This window comes from Lathyrus oleraceus, chromosome 7 (genome assembly GCF_024323335.1).
Source record: "Lathyrus oleraceus cultivar Zhongwan6 chromosome 7, CAAS_Psat_ZW6_1.0, whole genome shotgun sequence".
Taxonomy (NCBI): Eukaryota; Viridiplantae; Streptophyta; class Magnoliopsida; order Fabales; family Fabaceae; genus Lathyrus; species Lathyrus oleraceus.
In genome coordinates this window covers 300,958,320-300,977,338 of record NC_066585.1, presented here as the reverse complement: position 1 = coordinate 300,977,338, position 19,019 = coordinate 300,958,320, and the positions used below count along the sequence as shown (strand labels likewise).

The window sequence follows — 19,019 nt, the reverse complement described above, 5'->3', positions numbered from 1 at the left end:
ATTGAATGCACTACAATAAGCATGTAACAATTTAAGAAAAGGTGAAATTCGATTCATGCACCTTGGAAATGGCAGCAACGATTCTTGATGATTCTGGATGTATTTTGCCAAAACAGATGAACATCAAGGTTGAGGAAGACGATTGGAGAAGTTAGGTTAGCTCGAGGTTGATCCAAGTGGAAGAAATCTCAAAACTCCATTGTTGAGCCTCCTTTGAACAGTCACGAATTTGAAGCTTTCTTGCATGGATTCACCAAAACAGTTGGAGAGGAAGCTTGTAGAAGATCAACCAAAGAAAAATCGTGCTAAATGATGAAGAATTGATGAAGTTTTGATGAATTTTGTTTGATGAAGTTCTTGATGAATTTGGGAGAAAATGGAGGGAAAGTTAGTTAGATTCTTGTGAATTGTGATTATGATTTGCAATTCAGTTATGATTAAACCTTTATACTTCAACTTAATCACTCTCTTAATCACCAATTAGCCAAAATGAAATAATTAGCATAATGTCAAATTTCAATGAAAGCTCCAAAATGCCCTTGCCAAATATTGCCATATGACAGCTCATGATAGCTCAAACATCTTCTAAATGGCATTTGTGATGTGTTGCAAAAACCCTCATTCCAAAATTCCAATTATTTCTCAACTTGGACCATTTTACCCTTGGATTTTAATTGTTGCACTTGAAAATTGACCTTTTGCATTGACCATTTTTGAGGAATTTTGATTATGCACCATGAAAGTACATGTGAAATGGAGTTTGCTCATAAAAAGATCATCCACTTTGGACACTCCATGTGAAAGTTATGCCACTTTGATTATAGGTCTTTTTTGAAATTGAATGGACCATAACTTGTCAACCATACATGGGAATTTCAAGTTCTTGGACTTTTTGGAAAGGTAAGACCAAGATCTACAACTTTCATGTTGGACAAATTTCCATTTGAAGCTTTTTTGGACACGTGGTCTTGGGGTGAAAAACTTTCCATTTTTGGAAACTTCCATTACAAGTCACTTTCCATTTTTGGCAACTTTTTGTTTGACTTTATTTTCTCCATTCTTGAGCTTTGACATGTCAAATAACACTTGTTCCAACATGAATGAAGTGTATCCAACTCTCTCCCACCTCCAAATCCATAAAATCAAGCACAGTTGACCACAGTTGACTTTTCCAACTGATAGATGAATTTGGCAATGCACTGATCAATCTGAGCCCCAACCTTCTGATGAAATGGCTCAAGGATGAAACCCTAGCCTCAATAAGCTCCATAAAACCACATGATGATCCCCATGGCCATTGTAAACCTCATCTCCTTGCTATGCCCTGATTGGCCCAATGCAGATGATTAGGGTTGACCAGTGATCAAAACCCTAATCTGAGGGTAGCTGATCAATCACTTGATGATGACCAAACCATGATGATGATGATGTATCATTTTAATCAAGATGAAGACCAATCTCCTTGAGAAATCAAAACCCTAATTCAGACCTCCACATCCTCAGATGATTAATGATCAGCCCAATAAAACCCTAGCTTGCACCATGACCTCTTCATCTTCGGATCAAGACTTGTGAGGATGATTTGCACAATGTAACCACATGATATGCAATATGCAATGCCTAATGACCTAAAATGTAATGCAATATGATTAGCTAGTCCCCAGAGAGGAGGGCAAATTTTGAGGTGTTACAGCTGCCCCTATTCAATCCACTGTGAACCTGTCGATATGAACAGCCTCGGCTTTCAGATGATCAGGATGAAGAGTGATTGAATACCAAGAACAGACGAACAATTTGCACTCCGATGGGAAATAATTAACAATGCCTATCAGGATCGGCAAAGAACACGTCTTGAAACGAGAACCCGTCTGGAACGGAGAAAGTCGGCCTGATCACCGAAAAACAACGTCGACCTGGATACCAAAATAAATGGTAACACAGGGATAACTATGGCCTGACCACCACACATCCGCTGGGGATTATTATTTCTTCTTCTTTTTTGCTCTTTCTTGAACCCCGAAATTTTCTGATGACTTCTCTTTTTTCAATTTCTTGAACCCCGAAATTTCCTTTCGCGCCAATGATTCCGATCACTGCATTTGAACCCCGACATCTTGTTTGCCAAACATAATGAACCCCATTCTCCAGAAAACACCTAGTGTCTCCTCTTCTCCATTTGAACCCCAGTCGCCTGACGATAACTTGTGATCACCATTGTGAACCCCATTCTCCAGAAAATGCCTCAACACTTCCCTTTTCTCCGATTGAACCCCGCTCTCCAGAAAATGCCTCAACATTTCCTTTTCTCCGCTTGAACCCCGATCTCCAATCTCTCGTGATAATTCCGCTGACAACATCAGAAATAACACCAAACACCACTCTGAGGGCGACATATCAGAGGGTATACCTTCACAAAAGGAAGGTAGCATGTGTATCTCTTCCTCAGAAGACACCTATAACGACCTCCATTGGCCTCAGCCAGAGTCTAAGGTGACACATGAACAGAAGATAATCCTAAGGACCTCATCCCGGATACAATCTTCAACTCCAATCTCTATTTGAACCCCAGAAAATGCCTCAGCATTTCCTTTTCTCCGATTAAACCCCGCTCTCCAGAAAATGCCCTGACATTTCCTTTTCTCCAGTTGAACCCCGATTGTCGCGCTGATCGCGTAATATCCTTTGACGTTATTTCCATCTCCGTGCGACGGAAAACTTCATCCAGTATCGCACTACTGGGGAACATTGCTGATCTGACCTCATGATGCTAAACTCCTCAGAGTACTACCTTCAACCAGACACTGACTGATGACTGGGAATAAACTCGATGTTTACTGAACATCGAACGATGATGTTTACCAGACACCAAAGAAAACTCGACCAAACATTAAACAATGACTGGGAGAAAACGCGACGTTTGCTGGACATCGAACAATGATGTTTACAGGCATCAAACAATGATGTTGACAGGACATCGAACAATGATGTTGACAGGACATCGAACAAGGATGTTGACAGGACATCGAACAATGATGTTGACAGGCATCAAACAATGATGTTGACAGAACATCGAACAATGATGTTGACAGGACATCGAACAATGATGTTGACAGGCATCAAACAATGATGTTGACAGGCATCAAACAATGATGTTGACAGGCATCAAACAATGATGTTGACAGGACATCGAACAATGATGTTGACAGGACATCGAACAATGATGTTTTACAGGACACCAAAGAAAACTCGACCAGACACTAAACAATGATTGGAAAAAAAACTGTTGCTCCAAAATCCCGATGCTGAACTCCTCAAAGTAACACCTTCAAACTTCCGTCTCGCACGACAGAAATCTTCCTCCAATATCGCGCTACTGGGGGAAATACCATTGACCCACCGTCACAATGCTGAACTCCTCGGAGTAACATCTTCACTGACCGGCAAAACCCATTCTTGGATGGTAACCACTGCTTAAGTCGCGCTGATCGCGATTTTCACCTCCATCTCTGTCCGACGGAAACCCTTCCTCCAGTATCGCACTGCTGGGGAAGTACTGTTGATTAACTCAGGAGGCTAAACTCCTCGGAGTAACACCTTCGCTTTCTGGCAAAACCACCTCTCAAACGGTAACCACGGCTTGAGACTAGCTTATGTTTGCAATGATGCATGACTTTTTCTGCGTAATGCTCCATAATTATGGAAATGCTACGCGATTATTTATTTTTTCTATGAAATATGTTATGCTTTATTCTACATGATGAATGCATAAAAAGTGTCCCTCTTAGGGACTCTTCTGGGAAGCTCGAGACACTCTGCTGAGGAACTCGCCATCGCTCCGATCTCCACCCTGCTGGGGAATAGCGCTGCTGCTGGGAAAAGGTAACCCTTGCTGGGGAAGAACCTCCTTTGCACCCGATCCGCTTGACGATTGCTGGGGATGTAGCCACCAATGCACTCTGTGGGGATACAATAGTCTTTGACTTGCTGGGGATATAAATCCCGACTCCGCTTGGGAAACCACCGCACACAGATACTTCCGCTGGGGAAATTGCCACCTTCAGGCCCGGCGACTGGGGAAATATTGATCCAAGACCTGCTGGGGATAACCATCCTGAACCTGCTAGGGAGACCTTGAATCCGCTGGGGAAGACCCATCCAATCCACATGTAGGATACACTCGGCTGGGGATACAGATATCCGTCTGCTACGGAAACTCGTCCAATCCACTGGTAGGATGAACACTGCTGGAGATATATTTCATTGAAACCCGCTCCACTCGGGGAATAGCAACCTTCAGGCCTAGCTGCTGAGGAAACATTGTTTTAAACCCGCCTTTTCAGGTTTTCGACTTGCCGGGTGTACAGTTTTTCATTTTATCCCTAATTTTGCCCGAACCTTTCATTTTTCTGTTTTTTGGTTCGCCGGGATGCCTATTTTTGCCTGGACTATTTTATTCTTTTCGTCCAGCGGGTCTCTTATACGAAGTATTTTTTAACTGCGTCCGCATTCACAGGGGATGGAAAATCCTCGCCATCCATGGTCGTTAGCAACAAGGCTCCGCCAGAGAAAACCTTCTTGACCACGAATGGACCTTCCTAATTAGGTGTCCATTTGCCCCTTCGATCGTTTTGAGGAGGAATGATCCTTTTCAACACCATATCACCCACGTGATATACCCGAGGTCGTACCTTTCAATCAAAAGCACGCTTCATCCGCTGCTGGTACAACTGCTCATGACAGATGGCTGCTAGCCTCTTTTCCTCTATCAGGCTCAACTCTTCATACCGAGTCCTTACCCATTCAGCCTCTTGCAACTTCATGTCCATCAGGACTCTCAAAGAGGGAATTTGGACTTCAACCGGTAGCACGACTTCCATTCCATATACCAGCTTAGAAAGGCTTTGCCCCAGTAGACACACGCACCGAAGATCGATACCCAGGATACAAGCTTCATTCTTAACCACACCGTCGGTGCATTCAAATGCTAGTCAGGCAGCACGAGGAATGTGGGATCTCTTCGGCGCAACCAGAACGGCACCAACTCCGCCATATTAACCCCATCAGACATCAGAACCCGTTCGGATTCAGGGTCAGGCCCCTCCTCCGGGATCGGTTACTCACAATCTTTCGATTTGAGCACCTCGAGATGTCCTCATCAGGGAATTCAAACTTCCTCGGTTGATAATCCTCAATGGGTTGCAGGGCGATGTAATCAGACAATACACCCCTTGATTGCTTTCTGAGAGTATCATAAGTCAGTCAACATTCTTTTGCTCTCTCGCAACCCGTCCGGTCAATGCTGGATTCTCAGATATGTACTTGATCAGATCCGTCTTGAAATCCACAAAGTGGTATGAACCAGCATATACTGTCTCAGTCGGCGAGCAGCCTATGCCAAAGTACAACAAGTTTTCTCGAACAGTGAATGCATTGTTTCACAGTCGGTAAACTTTTTGCTAAGGTAAATTGCATGCTCTTTTCGACCAGACTCGTCATGCTGCCCCAGTACACACCCCATAGACCCCTCGAGGGCTGTCAAGTACAGATTAACATTCGCTCCTTCCACAGGAGGCATCAGAATCAGAGGTTCCTGCAACTTATTCTTTTATTCTTTCAATGCCCCTTGGCAATCATTATTTCACCTGACCGTTTGATCTTTTCTTTTCAAAGCTTGAATGGGTTCGCACGTGGCTGTTAGATGAGATGTGAACCATGACATGTAGTTCAATCTACCTAATAGACCATGAACCTCTCTTTCTGTTCTCGGTTCAGGCATTTTTTCTTCTTTTTTTTTTTTTTTGCAGGATCAACCTCGATTCCTTTCTTACAATGAACCCCAACAGCTTACCGGCCCGCACTCTGAAAGTGCACTTACTTGAATTCAACCTCAGTTTGAACTGTCTCAACTGGTCCAACAGCTTGGCCAGATCTACCAGATGCCCCTCTTCTGCTTGGGACTTTGCTATCATGTCATCAACATAGCATTCAATTTCATGATGAACCATATCACGAAACAAAGTCACCCTAATATGTGGCACTGGCGTTCTACTTCTCCAGAGGACAGTCTTCTTTCCATGATAGCTTATGCACAACGACATCGGTATCCGCTCCTGGCATATCCTGACATGACCAGGTGAAGGTATCCACATGCTCTTTCCGCATGGCTACCATTCTGCTCTTGACTCTCCTCTGAAGCGTCCCCAATTTACTTCTTTCCTGACCTCGGCGGTGCTTGGAATAACAATCTTAACCCGCTCCTCATGTGGCTGAATCACCTTCTCCTCTTATTTCGACAACCTGGCTAATCTTACAGCAGATCACAATCTTCTTCGCCTTCTTCTTTGGCATGATAGATCGGTTTGTCGAAGTCATACAGAGGTGTAACCGAATTGTTATCAATGAGATCCGGAGAATTATTTTTCGAAGTCGGAACGAGACAAATCAAAAAGGAAAAATGAAAATAACCATCGCCATTTTATTTGTTTTTAAACTGCAAAAATAAATGAAAAACAGGGAACACCGCTTTTTGACTGAAAAACATCCATTTATTAATGATGCAGAAATATTGCAAAATGAAACATGAGGTGGCCCTTACAATGGACCATTACGTGTCGGGCAACACGTATGGCTTTCATGCAAATAAAACCGGAAACAAGAAACATTACTCCTCCGGACGAGTGATAGTACCGATCTTTCTAGGCCTTCCAGTTCTGGACTTCCATCCCTGGCGCGCACGGCTTTATCCAACAATCAAACTCGCAGTCACTGTCGTTCTCTTCACCCACTGTACAGGCGTGATCCGAATCTACAGCAATTGCACTCACCATCGCCTGACCATGTGTCGGCATAGGATTAGCATTAACATTCGGAGGTGGTGCAAAATTGATGGCCTTGGAGTCTACCAGATCCTGGACAACATTCTTGAATGCTCTACAGCCCTCAATGTTATGCCCCGGTGTTCCGGAATGAAATTCACACTGGGCGTTCTCATCATAGTTGGGAGGCCTCTGATCTGATCTCATCGGAACCATCGCCCTCGGCTGAACCAACCCAAGATCCATCAACTTTTTAAACAAAACAACATATGTCACGGGCGGCCTGTCAAAATGGCGATCAATCCCCTTTCCTTTCACTTGATATCCAGCTCTCTGTTGAGATGGCTGACGTTGCTGTCGTACTGACTGATTACCAGTAGGGATGGTTACAGCAGCAGTGTGCTGGTAGTAACGATCCCTGCCGTGTCCGCTCTGGGCATACACAACACTCGATTCACCCTCAATCTTCCTTTGGCCATTTCCGAAGGGCTTCTTCACTCCAGATGACAGAGCATTTCCTTGTATTTTCCCCATTTTCAGCCAACTTTCAATTCTCTCCCCAGCCACCACAATGTCAGCAAAGTTAGTGACGGGACAACCCACCATTCTTTCAGCAAAAAACCCTGCAGGGTACCCATGAAGAGATCAGACATCTCTCTATCCACCAGTGGAGGTTGAACTCTGGCAGCCAACTCCCTCCACCTCTGAGCATATTCTTTAAATCCTTCGCTTGACTTCTGAGACATACCCTGCAGCTGGGTACGGCTAGGAGCCATGTCAGCGTTGAACTGGTATTGTTTAAAGAAAGCATCTCCCAGATCCTGCCAGCTCTTGATGTCAGCAGACTTCAGCTTGGTGTACCATTCCAGGGATCCTCCAGACAGACTGTCCTGGAAGAAGTACATCCAGAGCTTTTGATATGTTGTGTATGCAGAGATCTTGCGAACAAACGCTTGCAGATGGGTTTCAGGGCAAGAACTCCCATTGTACTTGTCAAATGCGGGCGCCTTAAACTTCTGTGGGATCACAATCCCCTCAACCAGCCCCATATTCGACATATTTACGACCCCGGGAATGGCATGGCTTTCCAGAGCCCTAATCTTCTCATCCAGTAACTGAATCTCTTTACTCTGTGGTTGGGCACCATATTGACCGAATGGTTCATTATGCATCGAGAATTGGTCAGCTTCTCTGTCTTCCTCTCTATCATCATCAGCCCCGAAGAATGGAGGAAACAGACTATCTTTCAGATTCTGACCCATCGGACCGGGTTGACCCCCTGTGGCAATACCAAAACCACCAGCATTATTTACCACGCCCACAGTCGTTCTCTTGCCACCATCTCTCGAACCACCCAGCTCATGGTTGGAGACACCATCCAAGTTCACATCACTGTTCGCTGCTGAAGCCCGCTCGAGCTTTTCAACTTTGTCTGCCAAAGCTTTCTGACCAACTGCAAAACCCTGCATGATGTTGATCAGTTCATTCATTTTATCTTTCAGCTCAAGAACATTTGCGTTTGGGAGATCCATCAGTCTAGGAGTATTGCGTCTGGTGAAGTATCGGTGAGGACGAGTTGAGTGCAAAGGTACAGTTCTTCGAGCACGAGCAATGGTTCCTGAAACAATCAAGCACGTTAGAACCCGACACCTGCAAAACAGCAAACAGGTTAATATGCATGAATGCAACGTCTATCCATATGAGGAAGATTCTGTCCTTTGACCCTGGTTTCATCGAGACAAATAATATTTCATCAACAACATTCTGACATCCGGGTGTCTCTCAACCAGATTCTCAATCCATAAAACTCCCCATATGGCTAGACGTAGGTTAGGTGCAGATGAATGCAAAATGAGAATGATGTATGAATGCAATGCACTGTCATCCTCCAAGTCATCTGATCATCTGTACTTAAACCGGATCTCTGAGCCAATCATAACCGTCTGAAGGAATATGTAACCACAAATCCGACTTGATGGTTCCGAAATAAACGGAACTGGAAGATACATCATCATCATCATCATCAGACAAAACTCTGAGCAGATACCCTGAAAACCTCTGAATCGGCCCGGAGAATCCTGAAATAAACGGATCCCCACTGATAAATAACTTGGACAGCACTCCGGCGTCTCTGGAATAACGGCCATAAATCCGACTTATAAATATGACTCTGATCCACGAAACCAAAAATCACCATCAAAGTCACCAACGGAACATGCATCTGTAAGAATCACCCTCCCCTCTCAGGTAAATTCTAATCAGGTCATCCTAAGGCGGATAATGGCGTCGACAATCGGGCAGAGATACTCAATGGGTTTGCCCTTTCGGGTGTGCCATTGTAGCTCTCCTAAGATCGCCTAAACCAAAGATCCGGGAAATGATCGGTCACCAGAGTCAACAGTTCAGATGAAGTAACTCAACTAAAGTGGAGTACTCCACAATGGAAAGCACTATCAAATGAACCTCGTCCGGCTTGTGGTACATCACGTTGCCAGGCACATGTTGACCTAACATGAAGGAGGCAACATGAGACCACACTAATCCTAGGTGTATACTCGGGCCTGGGTTTTAGCCCCACTCAGAACACCCACCCCAAAACAGAGGAAACACCTGCACAGAGGATGGCAACAATGATACTATGATGCATGCACATATTTATGCAAATATATATGGTCAGAATAATAAATGCGATAAATAAAGCAAAACAAGCAACCTAAGCTATCCTAGAACGCTAGGAGAGACTCGCTTAGGGAAGATGGACCAGCACAGGTCAACATCTGTAATCCCTAGCAGAGTCGCCAACTGTCGCATCCGCGAAAAAAACAACCGGCGGGCTGAAACAAAAACAACACAGAGCCGCCACCGTGCGTTATTTATCCCAAAAGAGGGAAAGGAAACGCTCAGAGTAAACCTGGAAAGAACATGGTCTCGCGACCAAAGAGAATGGGATCGGGAGTCGGTTACGCGAGGGGAAGGTATTAGCACCCCTCACGTCCGTCGTACTCGACGGGATTCACGCTCTAGAAGAAAGAATAGGTTGCTAAAACAAACATACAAACATCATACACACACTAAAACAACGCAGGTGGGGGAAGAGGAAGAGGGCTCGATAGGACATCGTGTCCTATGCCTACGTATCTCGTCTGGAACGAGAATCAGAGCTACCGTAGTTCGGCTCACGCACGCCAAACAACACAAGACACACACCGGCAAACATGGAGCCCGAACGCCACTTACTGGACTTACATCGGCATCCGAACCAAAACACACACAAGAAGGCAAACGTGGAGCCCGAACGCCAATTACTGGACTTACATCGGCATCCGAACCAAACACACACACACTGGAACCCAGATGCCACTCGATGGGCTTATACCGGCTTCCAAGCACACAACAAGAACAAACAAATAACAAATGGCTAAGGAGTCGGGGACTCGAGCCTAACAATCGTCAAACAACACACACAAAAAACAAAAAGGTTGCCCAGAGAGGTCTCGCACGACCACCTGCCTACGTACCTCATCTGGTATGAGGATCAGGGCGACGTAGTTCCCCTTAAAGGGAAAAAGATTCTAGCCAGAAACAAAGGGAGAGACACTACTAGGGAGCTGTACTCGAGCCTAGTGTTATCATGCATCATTGACCCTAAGTTGTGTTTTCTATCTACTTGCACAACAACAAGCTAATCCTAACCAGGAAAAAGCAAAGCATGCAAGCATAAACAAAGCAAATCAAACATCCACATTTAGCACACACTATATCCAGTCAAGTGAGGCTCAAACAAAAGGGTTTGACTGCCGAGGCAAGTCATCTGTACAAGGTAGTGTTCGCTCTTAACCCTGACATTGAGAGTCAGGGTGAAGCAGATGAAAGGTGAGTGAGGGGTGTGCCTCACAGCTCTTATCCCTGGCCAGGGAGAGCATCAGACAAAGGAGCGTGGGTTCAGAATGGGGGAACCCTTCTACGCTCAAGACATAGACTCGACTGTACAATGTACAAGATCTTGGGTTAATGTCCCAATGCATCAAACACAAGTAGTGTGAGCAGAGGGACGACTCAACAGAATAGCGGGGGATAGATTGCATATCCCTTGGGTTCCGCCAATTTGCCTTTATGAAGGACTTTCCTGCTTAGCACAATAATAAACAAACACAAACATTGCCCCGAAAGGGGGACTTCAGACAGTTGCCTAGCCAAATAACAGGCCAGGTCTTCCAGACTACATGGAGTCAAGAAAGTCTACCTCTATTGGTTAAACAACCAAGCACCAGCAAGCAAGTTCAAAAAGAACTAAAGCGACTATGGTACCTGAAATCAATCAAGTATCATCAGTATACCAGACAAACCAACAGTAAACAGCAAAAGTCAATTTGTACAGTCAAACACCAATTAATGCACACAAGTGCAAGCCATGAGCTCAAACTCAAGCATCAAACCCTACAACACAAAGTCAATGTTAGTTTACAACAAGCAACCAAACTCAATTTACAACTTGCATTGTTCTCCTTAAGGCATTTGCAGCTCAACCTGAAAATCCAATTCCAAAGGTGAGAAACAAGACCACTAGGCCAAACCTGGGGTCCAAAGGAGATGAAAAATCCAAAACAGCAAGTGAAAATTATCCAAAATCACAATCAAACAAATTAGAAACCAATCCAATTGGTCCCATGCTCAAATCAATCACCATTATCATTTTATGCACAAAATAGCACAACATATGCAATTTGCAACCTCAAATGACCAAACAGAACTATCTCAATCAAATCCATATCAAAACAATTCCATAAATTCCACAAAAATTCAAGTCTAAACAGAACATGTCCAATGAATAGCATATCAATTTTCAGCTCAATTGGACAAAAGGAAGTAGGGCAATGAAATTCATAAAGTTCAGACAAGTTCAAACAAGCCAACACATGGTATCAAAACAAGCACCAACTTCCATTAATCATAAAACAGTGACACAACATGATAAATGAATGGGATCAAAAGCACAATGACCTATAATGTGTCTACAATCAATCCACCAAATTTCACAATCATCCAATCAAGCATGAGAATTTCACAAACAAAATGCCAACATGTGTCACAAAAAATCATAAAAATGAGCCAACAGAAGAGAAAATCCCAAACAATTAGAAAATGCCATCAACAAATCGAGAAAAATTCACATGTAATCTCAACATTCATATCTTCATCCATGTAAAATTTCAACTCAATTCAACATCCCTAAGCCAGGCAAATAAAATCATGAAGTTGACCTAGCTTGGTGTGACACAAATTGTCACACCTATAATAAAAAATTCACAACTCCTCAACCAAGTATCCAAAAATCACAAACTCTACATGAAAATCACCATCAACATGTCCAGAATATGCACAAAAAATTTCATTCATTTCTCTGAAAGTATCATCATTTCATGAAAGATATGGCATGGTATGTGCAAATGTGACAACATCAAGCAATCCCTAGGCATTTTAATTTTCTACACATGCAAAAATTCCACAAAAATCATGATTAAATTCTACACATCACAAGGAGTATTATGAAAAAAATCTCACCAAAATTGGATAAAAAATGAGTTAGTTATGAATTTTACAAAATCATGTGATCAAAATGAAATAAAGAATGAAAAATAAAATGAAATAATATAAATAATATGATCCAATGGCATTTTTGTAAATTTTAAACAGCCAGGCAAAACGACGTCGCATCGTTTAGAAGCCATGGCGCGCTGTGAGTGGCTGGAGGGAGCGGGAAACACATTTCAAAATCCAGGCCAGGCGTTTGAGGATCTACGCGTGTTCTTGAGCTGTTCATGCTCAAGAACAATCCAGATTTTCCAGATTTTGATGAACATCAAATCCTCACCAAATTCAACAAACTTATGATCAATAGAACCGTCTTCCAACAAGGATCAAAGATATGTAAACGATTTAACCTAATTCTCAACATAGCGACGTGATCGATCCAAAAAAGAAATGAACACAAAACTTCAATTCACGATTACACATTCAATACTCAACCAAATCGAAAACTATTCATATCATGATGATCTATGTTGAAAGCTCTTCCTAAACCACCTAACAATTTAAGCAATTAAGGAATTCGAGGATTTACCTCTTGAAGATGGCAGATGCGAATTTGGATGTTTCAAGGCGTGAAAAGCAAAAACAGATGATGCTTATTGATGAGAAAGTTGAATGGAGAAGCTAGCTTGGCTCGAAACAGCACCAATTGCAAGAATCATGAAGATGCCATTGTTGTGCAAGCTTGTGACAGTCCAATTCCAGCAATGTTTAGCCACGAATTCTTCAAAACAGTCCTTCAATACCACATGTAGAGCATGGATCCACGAAGATTGAACAAGAATGATGAAGATTTGGATCAAAATAGATGAAAAAAAGTTGGATGCAAATTGGAGAATTTGAGAGAATTGGAGGGAAAGTTTGTTGCAATCTTGGAGAATGTGATTGTAATTAGCAATTTCTGTTACAGTTAAGGCTTTATACCACATCCTTAATCCATCCCTTAATCCAAATTAACAAAATTGGAATGGATTAGTGTTAATTGCATTTTCAATGAAAGTCCAAAAATGACCTTGCCAAATATTGCACCATGACAGCTCATGACAGTTGGAACAAGTCATATTTTGCATTTGGAGAGTGTTGGCATTGGTTTCATGTCCAAATTCCAAGTATTGCTCAAATTCACTATCTCACACCAAAAATGCACTTAAATCCACTTGAAATTTGACTTTTTGCATTGACCTTTTTTGATGAATTTTGATCATACACCATGAAAGTACATGTGAAATGGGGTTTGCTCACAAAAAATCACCCAAATTGGACATTCCATGTGAAAGTTATGCCACTTTGATTTTAGGTATTTTTGGAAAATGAATGGACCATAACTTGTCAACCACACATGGGAATTTCAAATTCTTGTACTTTTTGGAAAGGTGAGAGCAAGATCTACAACTTTCATGTTGAACAAAGTTTCATTTGAAGCTTTTTTGGACATGTAATTTTGTGGCGAAAAACCTTCCATTTTTGGAAACTTCCATTACAAGTCACTTTCTATTTTTGGCAATTTTTTGTCTGACTTTATTTTCTTCATTCTTGAGCTTTGACATGTCAAATGAAACTTGTTTCAACATGAATGAAGTGTATCCAACTCTCTCCCACCTCCAAATCCATCAAATCAAGCACAGTTGACCACAATTGACTTTTTCAACTGATAGATGAATCTGGCCATGCACTGATCAAGTTGAGCCCCAATTCTCTGATGAAATGGCTCAAGGATAAACCCTAGCCTCCATAGGCTCAATACAATCATGAAATGATCCCCATATCCATTGTAGACCCCATCTCCTTGCCATGCCCTGATTGGCCCAATGCAAATGATTAGGGTTGACCAGTGGTCAAAACCCTAATCTCAAGGTATATGATCAATCTTCTTGAATCTTCTGGATGACAACAAGACCATGATGATGATGATGTATCATTTCAACTAAGATAAAGACCCTTGAGAAACCATGAAACCCTAATTTGAATCACACACCCTCAGATGGCTAATGATCCAGTCCAATGAAACCCTAGCTTGCATCTCCACCTCTTCATCTTCTGATCAAGACTTGTGAGGATGATTTGCGCAATGTAACCACATGATATGCAATATGCAATGCCTAATGTCCTAAAAATGTTATGCAATATGTTAAGCTAGTCCCAAGAGAGGAGGGCAAATTTTGAGGTGTTACACACCATAACTACCTCTGGGCCATTTTGGCCTTGGTTGCCTTCGAATATCCTCGGTAGAGGTTGTTCGACAGACACTTGATTAATAGGTAATGGTACAACTGGCGCTTGAGACGAACCAAAAAAGTCATTAATTATACCCATTTGGTGGGTTAAGTGCTGATAACTCTTTGTTGTGTTTTGAATTAATGGATGAAACACAATACCTATTTGTTGTGTAAGCATGTTCACCATTTTGTGGTTACTTTCATCCAATTTTTTTCTTCTGATGGATACAAGATAATTTGTAGTTAAGGTTGACATTTCTTGAGGAACATATCCAAATCCTCCTTGAGGTTGCGTCATTCGATCAGGGTTACTTATGGCAGATCTTGACGCCAAATGTGGATTTAGGGGTGACGTTATCGTCGCAACATTGTCTACAAACATAGAAGTGTGGTTTTACAAACCTGCCATCATGGTAGTTGACATGCCATATAGGTAATCTCTAGTGACTAGAGGTAGTGTAAAACTTAGGACATAATGGACATTATGATCCCCTACAACAACCAAAGTAGCCCTATTGGTGGTAACTAGACTACCACTCATTGTAATGATGTTCAAGTCGTTATGGGGGTGAGAATTGGGCATGTGAGTCCGACTGGGTTTGATGTCCTAGCAATACCAACCGTCGAAACGATTGGTGGTTATGTGTTTGGAGTATCATTTCGGGAACGAGAAGCATTTTTTGGAGGAACCATTTCAGCCAAAGTCCTACCACTTCTCAGACGCATAAATTTTCAAACATTGAAAACATTTCTTATAAAAATAGAAATAACAAAGTAATTCAACACTTTCTTGTAAAAGTAAAAAATAATTGCACAAAAAGGTCTCATTGGATGTGCCAATTTGTTCACATGTTTTTAGCAAACAATCACAAGTTAAGTTCACTTGTGAGATTAACTCGAAAAATCTCGAAAGCAATTTGTGCAAAATAAATGTACAAGGAAAAATGTTTGTGAATTGAATGTGAATGTCTATACGAAGACAAAATGGACACAAACTTTAATGGCGAAAAAATATGAATCAATGTAATAAACGAAAAGTGCAATAATTGATATTAAATAGAAAAATTGTAGTAAATGACAATTAAAGCATGATGTTTCAGTTAAGGAAGCATAAAAACAATGAAGAAAGGAGATGCAGACTCATACATGTTAGTCACAAACTATTTCGCTCTTTGACTCGGGTACTCTAGTTCTATAGATATAGATATATGAATTTTTGCGATCTTGTTTACATAGTATGAGCCTATTATTTATAATAAACTAAAGATAACTGTTTCTTACCGTTCATTCCTAGGAAGTTGACACATATAAAAAACATGCATCTTAGTCTTCTGAAACACCGCCACATTGTCAGAACTTACAAACTGTTGAAAATCATTATCCTACATTCGTAGCGGCTCCAAACATGTAGCTGTCTGCTTGTCGAAGATAGTTTTGTGAAGAACTCTAGTGTCAGACAACTTTTTTCAAGTCTTTTGGTTCCAAAATATTCTAAGTCCATATTCAAGATCTATTCTTGAAACTCTTCCAAACCATGTTCAACACGTTAGTCAAAATGCTCTAGTCGACATATTTATTCCTGTCGAAACTTGTCAATAAATATCAATACTTAGTATTTCCTCAATGCAGACTACCTTGTTAACTTTTCTTCAACTTTAAATTCCAGGCTAACATATATCAATTTGAATATCTGCAAATTAACCTGGTTGCTTCTCATATTTTTTCAACATTTATTTCCCATGATTATTGTATCATCTGCGTATTGAACATGAGAAATGCTCATGTTTCCTTTCCCTCAAAAAGATTCAACTGAATGTCTTTTTGAATCATTAAATTGAATCCTTTCACTATTACCAAAAAATAAAGAAAAGTCGACAATAAATTACCTTGCCTCAAACCTCTTTCTATTCCAAATTCTTTTGTCAAACTTCCATTAACTAAAATTGACATTGCGGTATTTCGTATGCATTATCCATTTATTATTGAATCCCATTTTTTCCATCCCAAAGTCTAATCCCATTTTTTTCCATCACAAAGTCTACATATTTTCAATCCTCTTAATCATACATCTTTTCGAAATCTACTTTAAAAAGCAAAGTTTCTCCTTTTTTTGTTTTAGCATCATCCACCAATTCATTTGCTACAAATATTCCATCCACCGGAATTCTAAGAATGCTAATTGCGAGTGAAATTACTTTTCTCCGTCTCAATATATTTGAGAGTAATTTTGATTATACTTCATACATGCTTCCGAATAAAGAGATCGGACTCAAAATCATTCATCTTCACCAAATTCTCTCTCTTTGAGATTAAAGTTAGAAACGCCCAATCATCTTCTCTAACACTTCTACCATTCATATGAAACGCAACAGTGAATCAATAAAAATCCTCTTTAATTACTTCCCCCAAAATCCTTCATGAACCCAAAATTTAGGACATGAATCATCTGCCGTGATTGAATAATCTTGTTCTATCTCAACCCCTCATTTTGGTCAAATATAAAAAATAATAAATATTAATTACTGTATAAATGACTAAGATTGAAGCTGCATGAAAAACATGAGAGAGTAGGAGAGGATCTGTGTCCCAAAATTTATGTCATCCTGAACGAGGATTTTTCGAACTTTCACACTCCTAAACAACATTTTTTTATCTCCTCCTCAGTAAATTTTGCAATAAGTAGCGCAATATTTTGTTCAGAGGTGCACTTGAAGACCAGAATATGCAATATCATTATGTTCACCTTCTTGTCTAAGGATTTTTTTTATGTTGGATAGATAAGAATTCACCTTAAGAATAAATCTATCCGAAGTGAAATTCTCAAACTCCCTCACCTCATTGTACACACCGCCAGTATATAAACATGATATAATTTGGTTTGGTAAAACATTATACAACCCTCAAATGTCACATAATTTTAAAGTCGAACCTAAAATATTCCAAATGAATAAACCAAACCCAATAAGACACAACAACATAACACAACGATAGCAAACAAAACAAAAAAAATCTAACATGACATGTTGATCAGTGATCACTCTTGAACTTTCGCTTCGATTTCATCTTCACCTTCCAACTCATCGTCTACCCATCAAACAATGAGAAACAAAATTTCACATGAGAAACAAATGAACGTGAGAAGTTATCACAATCATCAACACAAAACAATAATCTAGTTCTAGTTCCTGTAATTTCAGTTATTACTATTCTACCTTTAGATTTGACTAAACCATTATCCAAACTTGAAAAACACAAATAGTTAAAAACAGAGCAACTCTCAATTCTCAATTTTATAACATGTATGAAACAAAAACCAATGAAACCGTTACGTTAGGGGGTAATTCCAAATTCCAAATTCCAATATCCAAACCGAACAATGAAATCGCTATTCACCTGATGCAAAGAGTTCAAGTTGTGCAGTATTTTCCTGATCAATAACATCAAGAAAAACAGGGTCAACAGTAACATGACTATTCACACGAACTTTAAAGTTATGGTCCCACCACAAAACTCTAGCGGTGCCAGCAATATCAACCGCCGCATCGAGTATCATCTCCCGCTTAGCCACATCCGCCACAACACGTCCAGCGTGTTTCGCTAGCTTCCTCGCCTTAAGCCGAGCGGGGAGTCGGAGAAGCTGACACGAACGCGGCGGCTGCGAACCGGCTTGAACCGGAGCCGAACCGAGAAGAGAACCTTCGTAGAAGATAGACATAGTTGTGGAGGAGTAGTTAATCGGAGCTATGTTTGGGTTGGTGACGTGGACGGTGAGGAGAACCTCTGCGTCTACGACAGGGAGACTAGGTTTTAAGGAAGTGAAATTGATTGAAATGAGATGGAAGGTTGGGTCTTTTGGTTTTGCGGAGAGGATGGAGGTGGCTGCTACGGCGGAGGCTGCTCCGATTAGTGCTGATGTCCAACTCCATTTTACTCCCTTTTTTTCTTCCATAAGAGATGGAATTTGTTGAGAATGTGATGGATGTGGATATGAATGTATGTAGTATGGTGTTGTTGTTATAGGGTGATGGGAGTGATTAGGAAATGTGAAAAGATTGGGAAAAAGAAAGACAGAAAATATGGACGGAGAAAAGAAGCTTTTAAGGATAATGCATTTGAGGTGTTTTTGGGCATGAATGGCACGTGCACTTCGTGGTCAATGTTTAGTTGAAATGTACTTACTCCTAAAACTTTACACTTTCCTCTCTTTTCAAAACTTTCAATTCAATCTTATTATTAATTTTTTAAAGAATTTAATTGAATATACAATTAATTAATCAGAATAATTAATATAATTGAATGGTTAAAAATTAATAATGCGTAAATTTTTTTATTATCGGTGTATAATAATTATACTATTTTTTAAAATAATTTTTTTAAATTCTTTTATGTCACTTTGTTA

The 19,019-nt window shown here is 40.9% G+C and overlaps 1 protein-coding gene across 1 annotated transcript; it reads right to left on the bottom strand.

Moving 5' to 3' along the window:
* Window positions 1-17,474: 17,474 nt before the first annotated feature.
* Window positions 17,475-18,740, bottom strand: LOC127106006 (uncharacterized). The gene is made up of 2 exons (XM_051043283.1): window positions 18,014-18,740; window positions 17,475-17,704 (listed from the first exon to the last, which is right to left on the bottom strand). The coding sequence occupies exons 1-2, from the start codon at window positions 18,567-18,569 to the stop codon at window positions 17,655-17,657; spliced, it is 606 nt and encodes a 201-aa protein (XP_050899240.1). The 5' UTR covers window positions 18,570-18,740; the 3' UTR covers window positions 17,475-17,654.
* Between the last annotated feature and the right edge of the window lie 279 nt (window positions 18,741-19,019).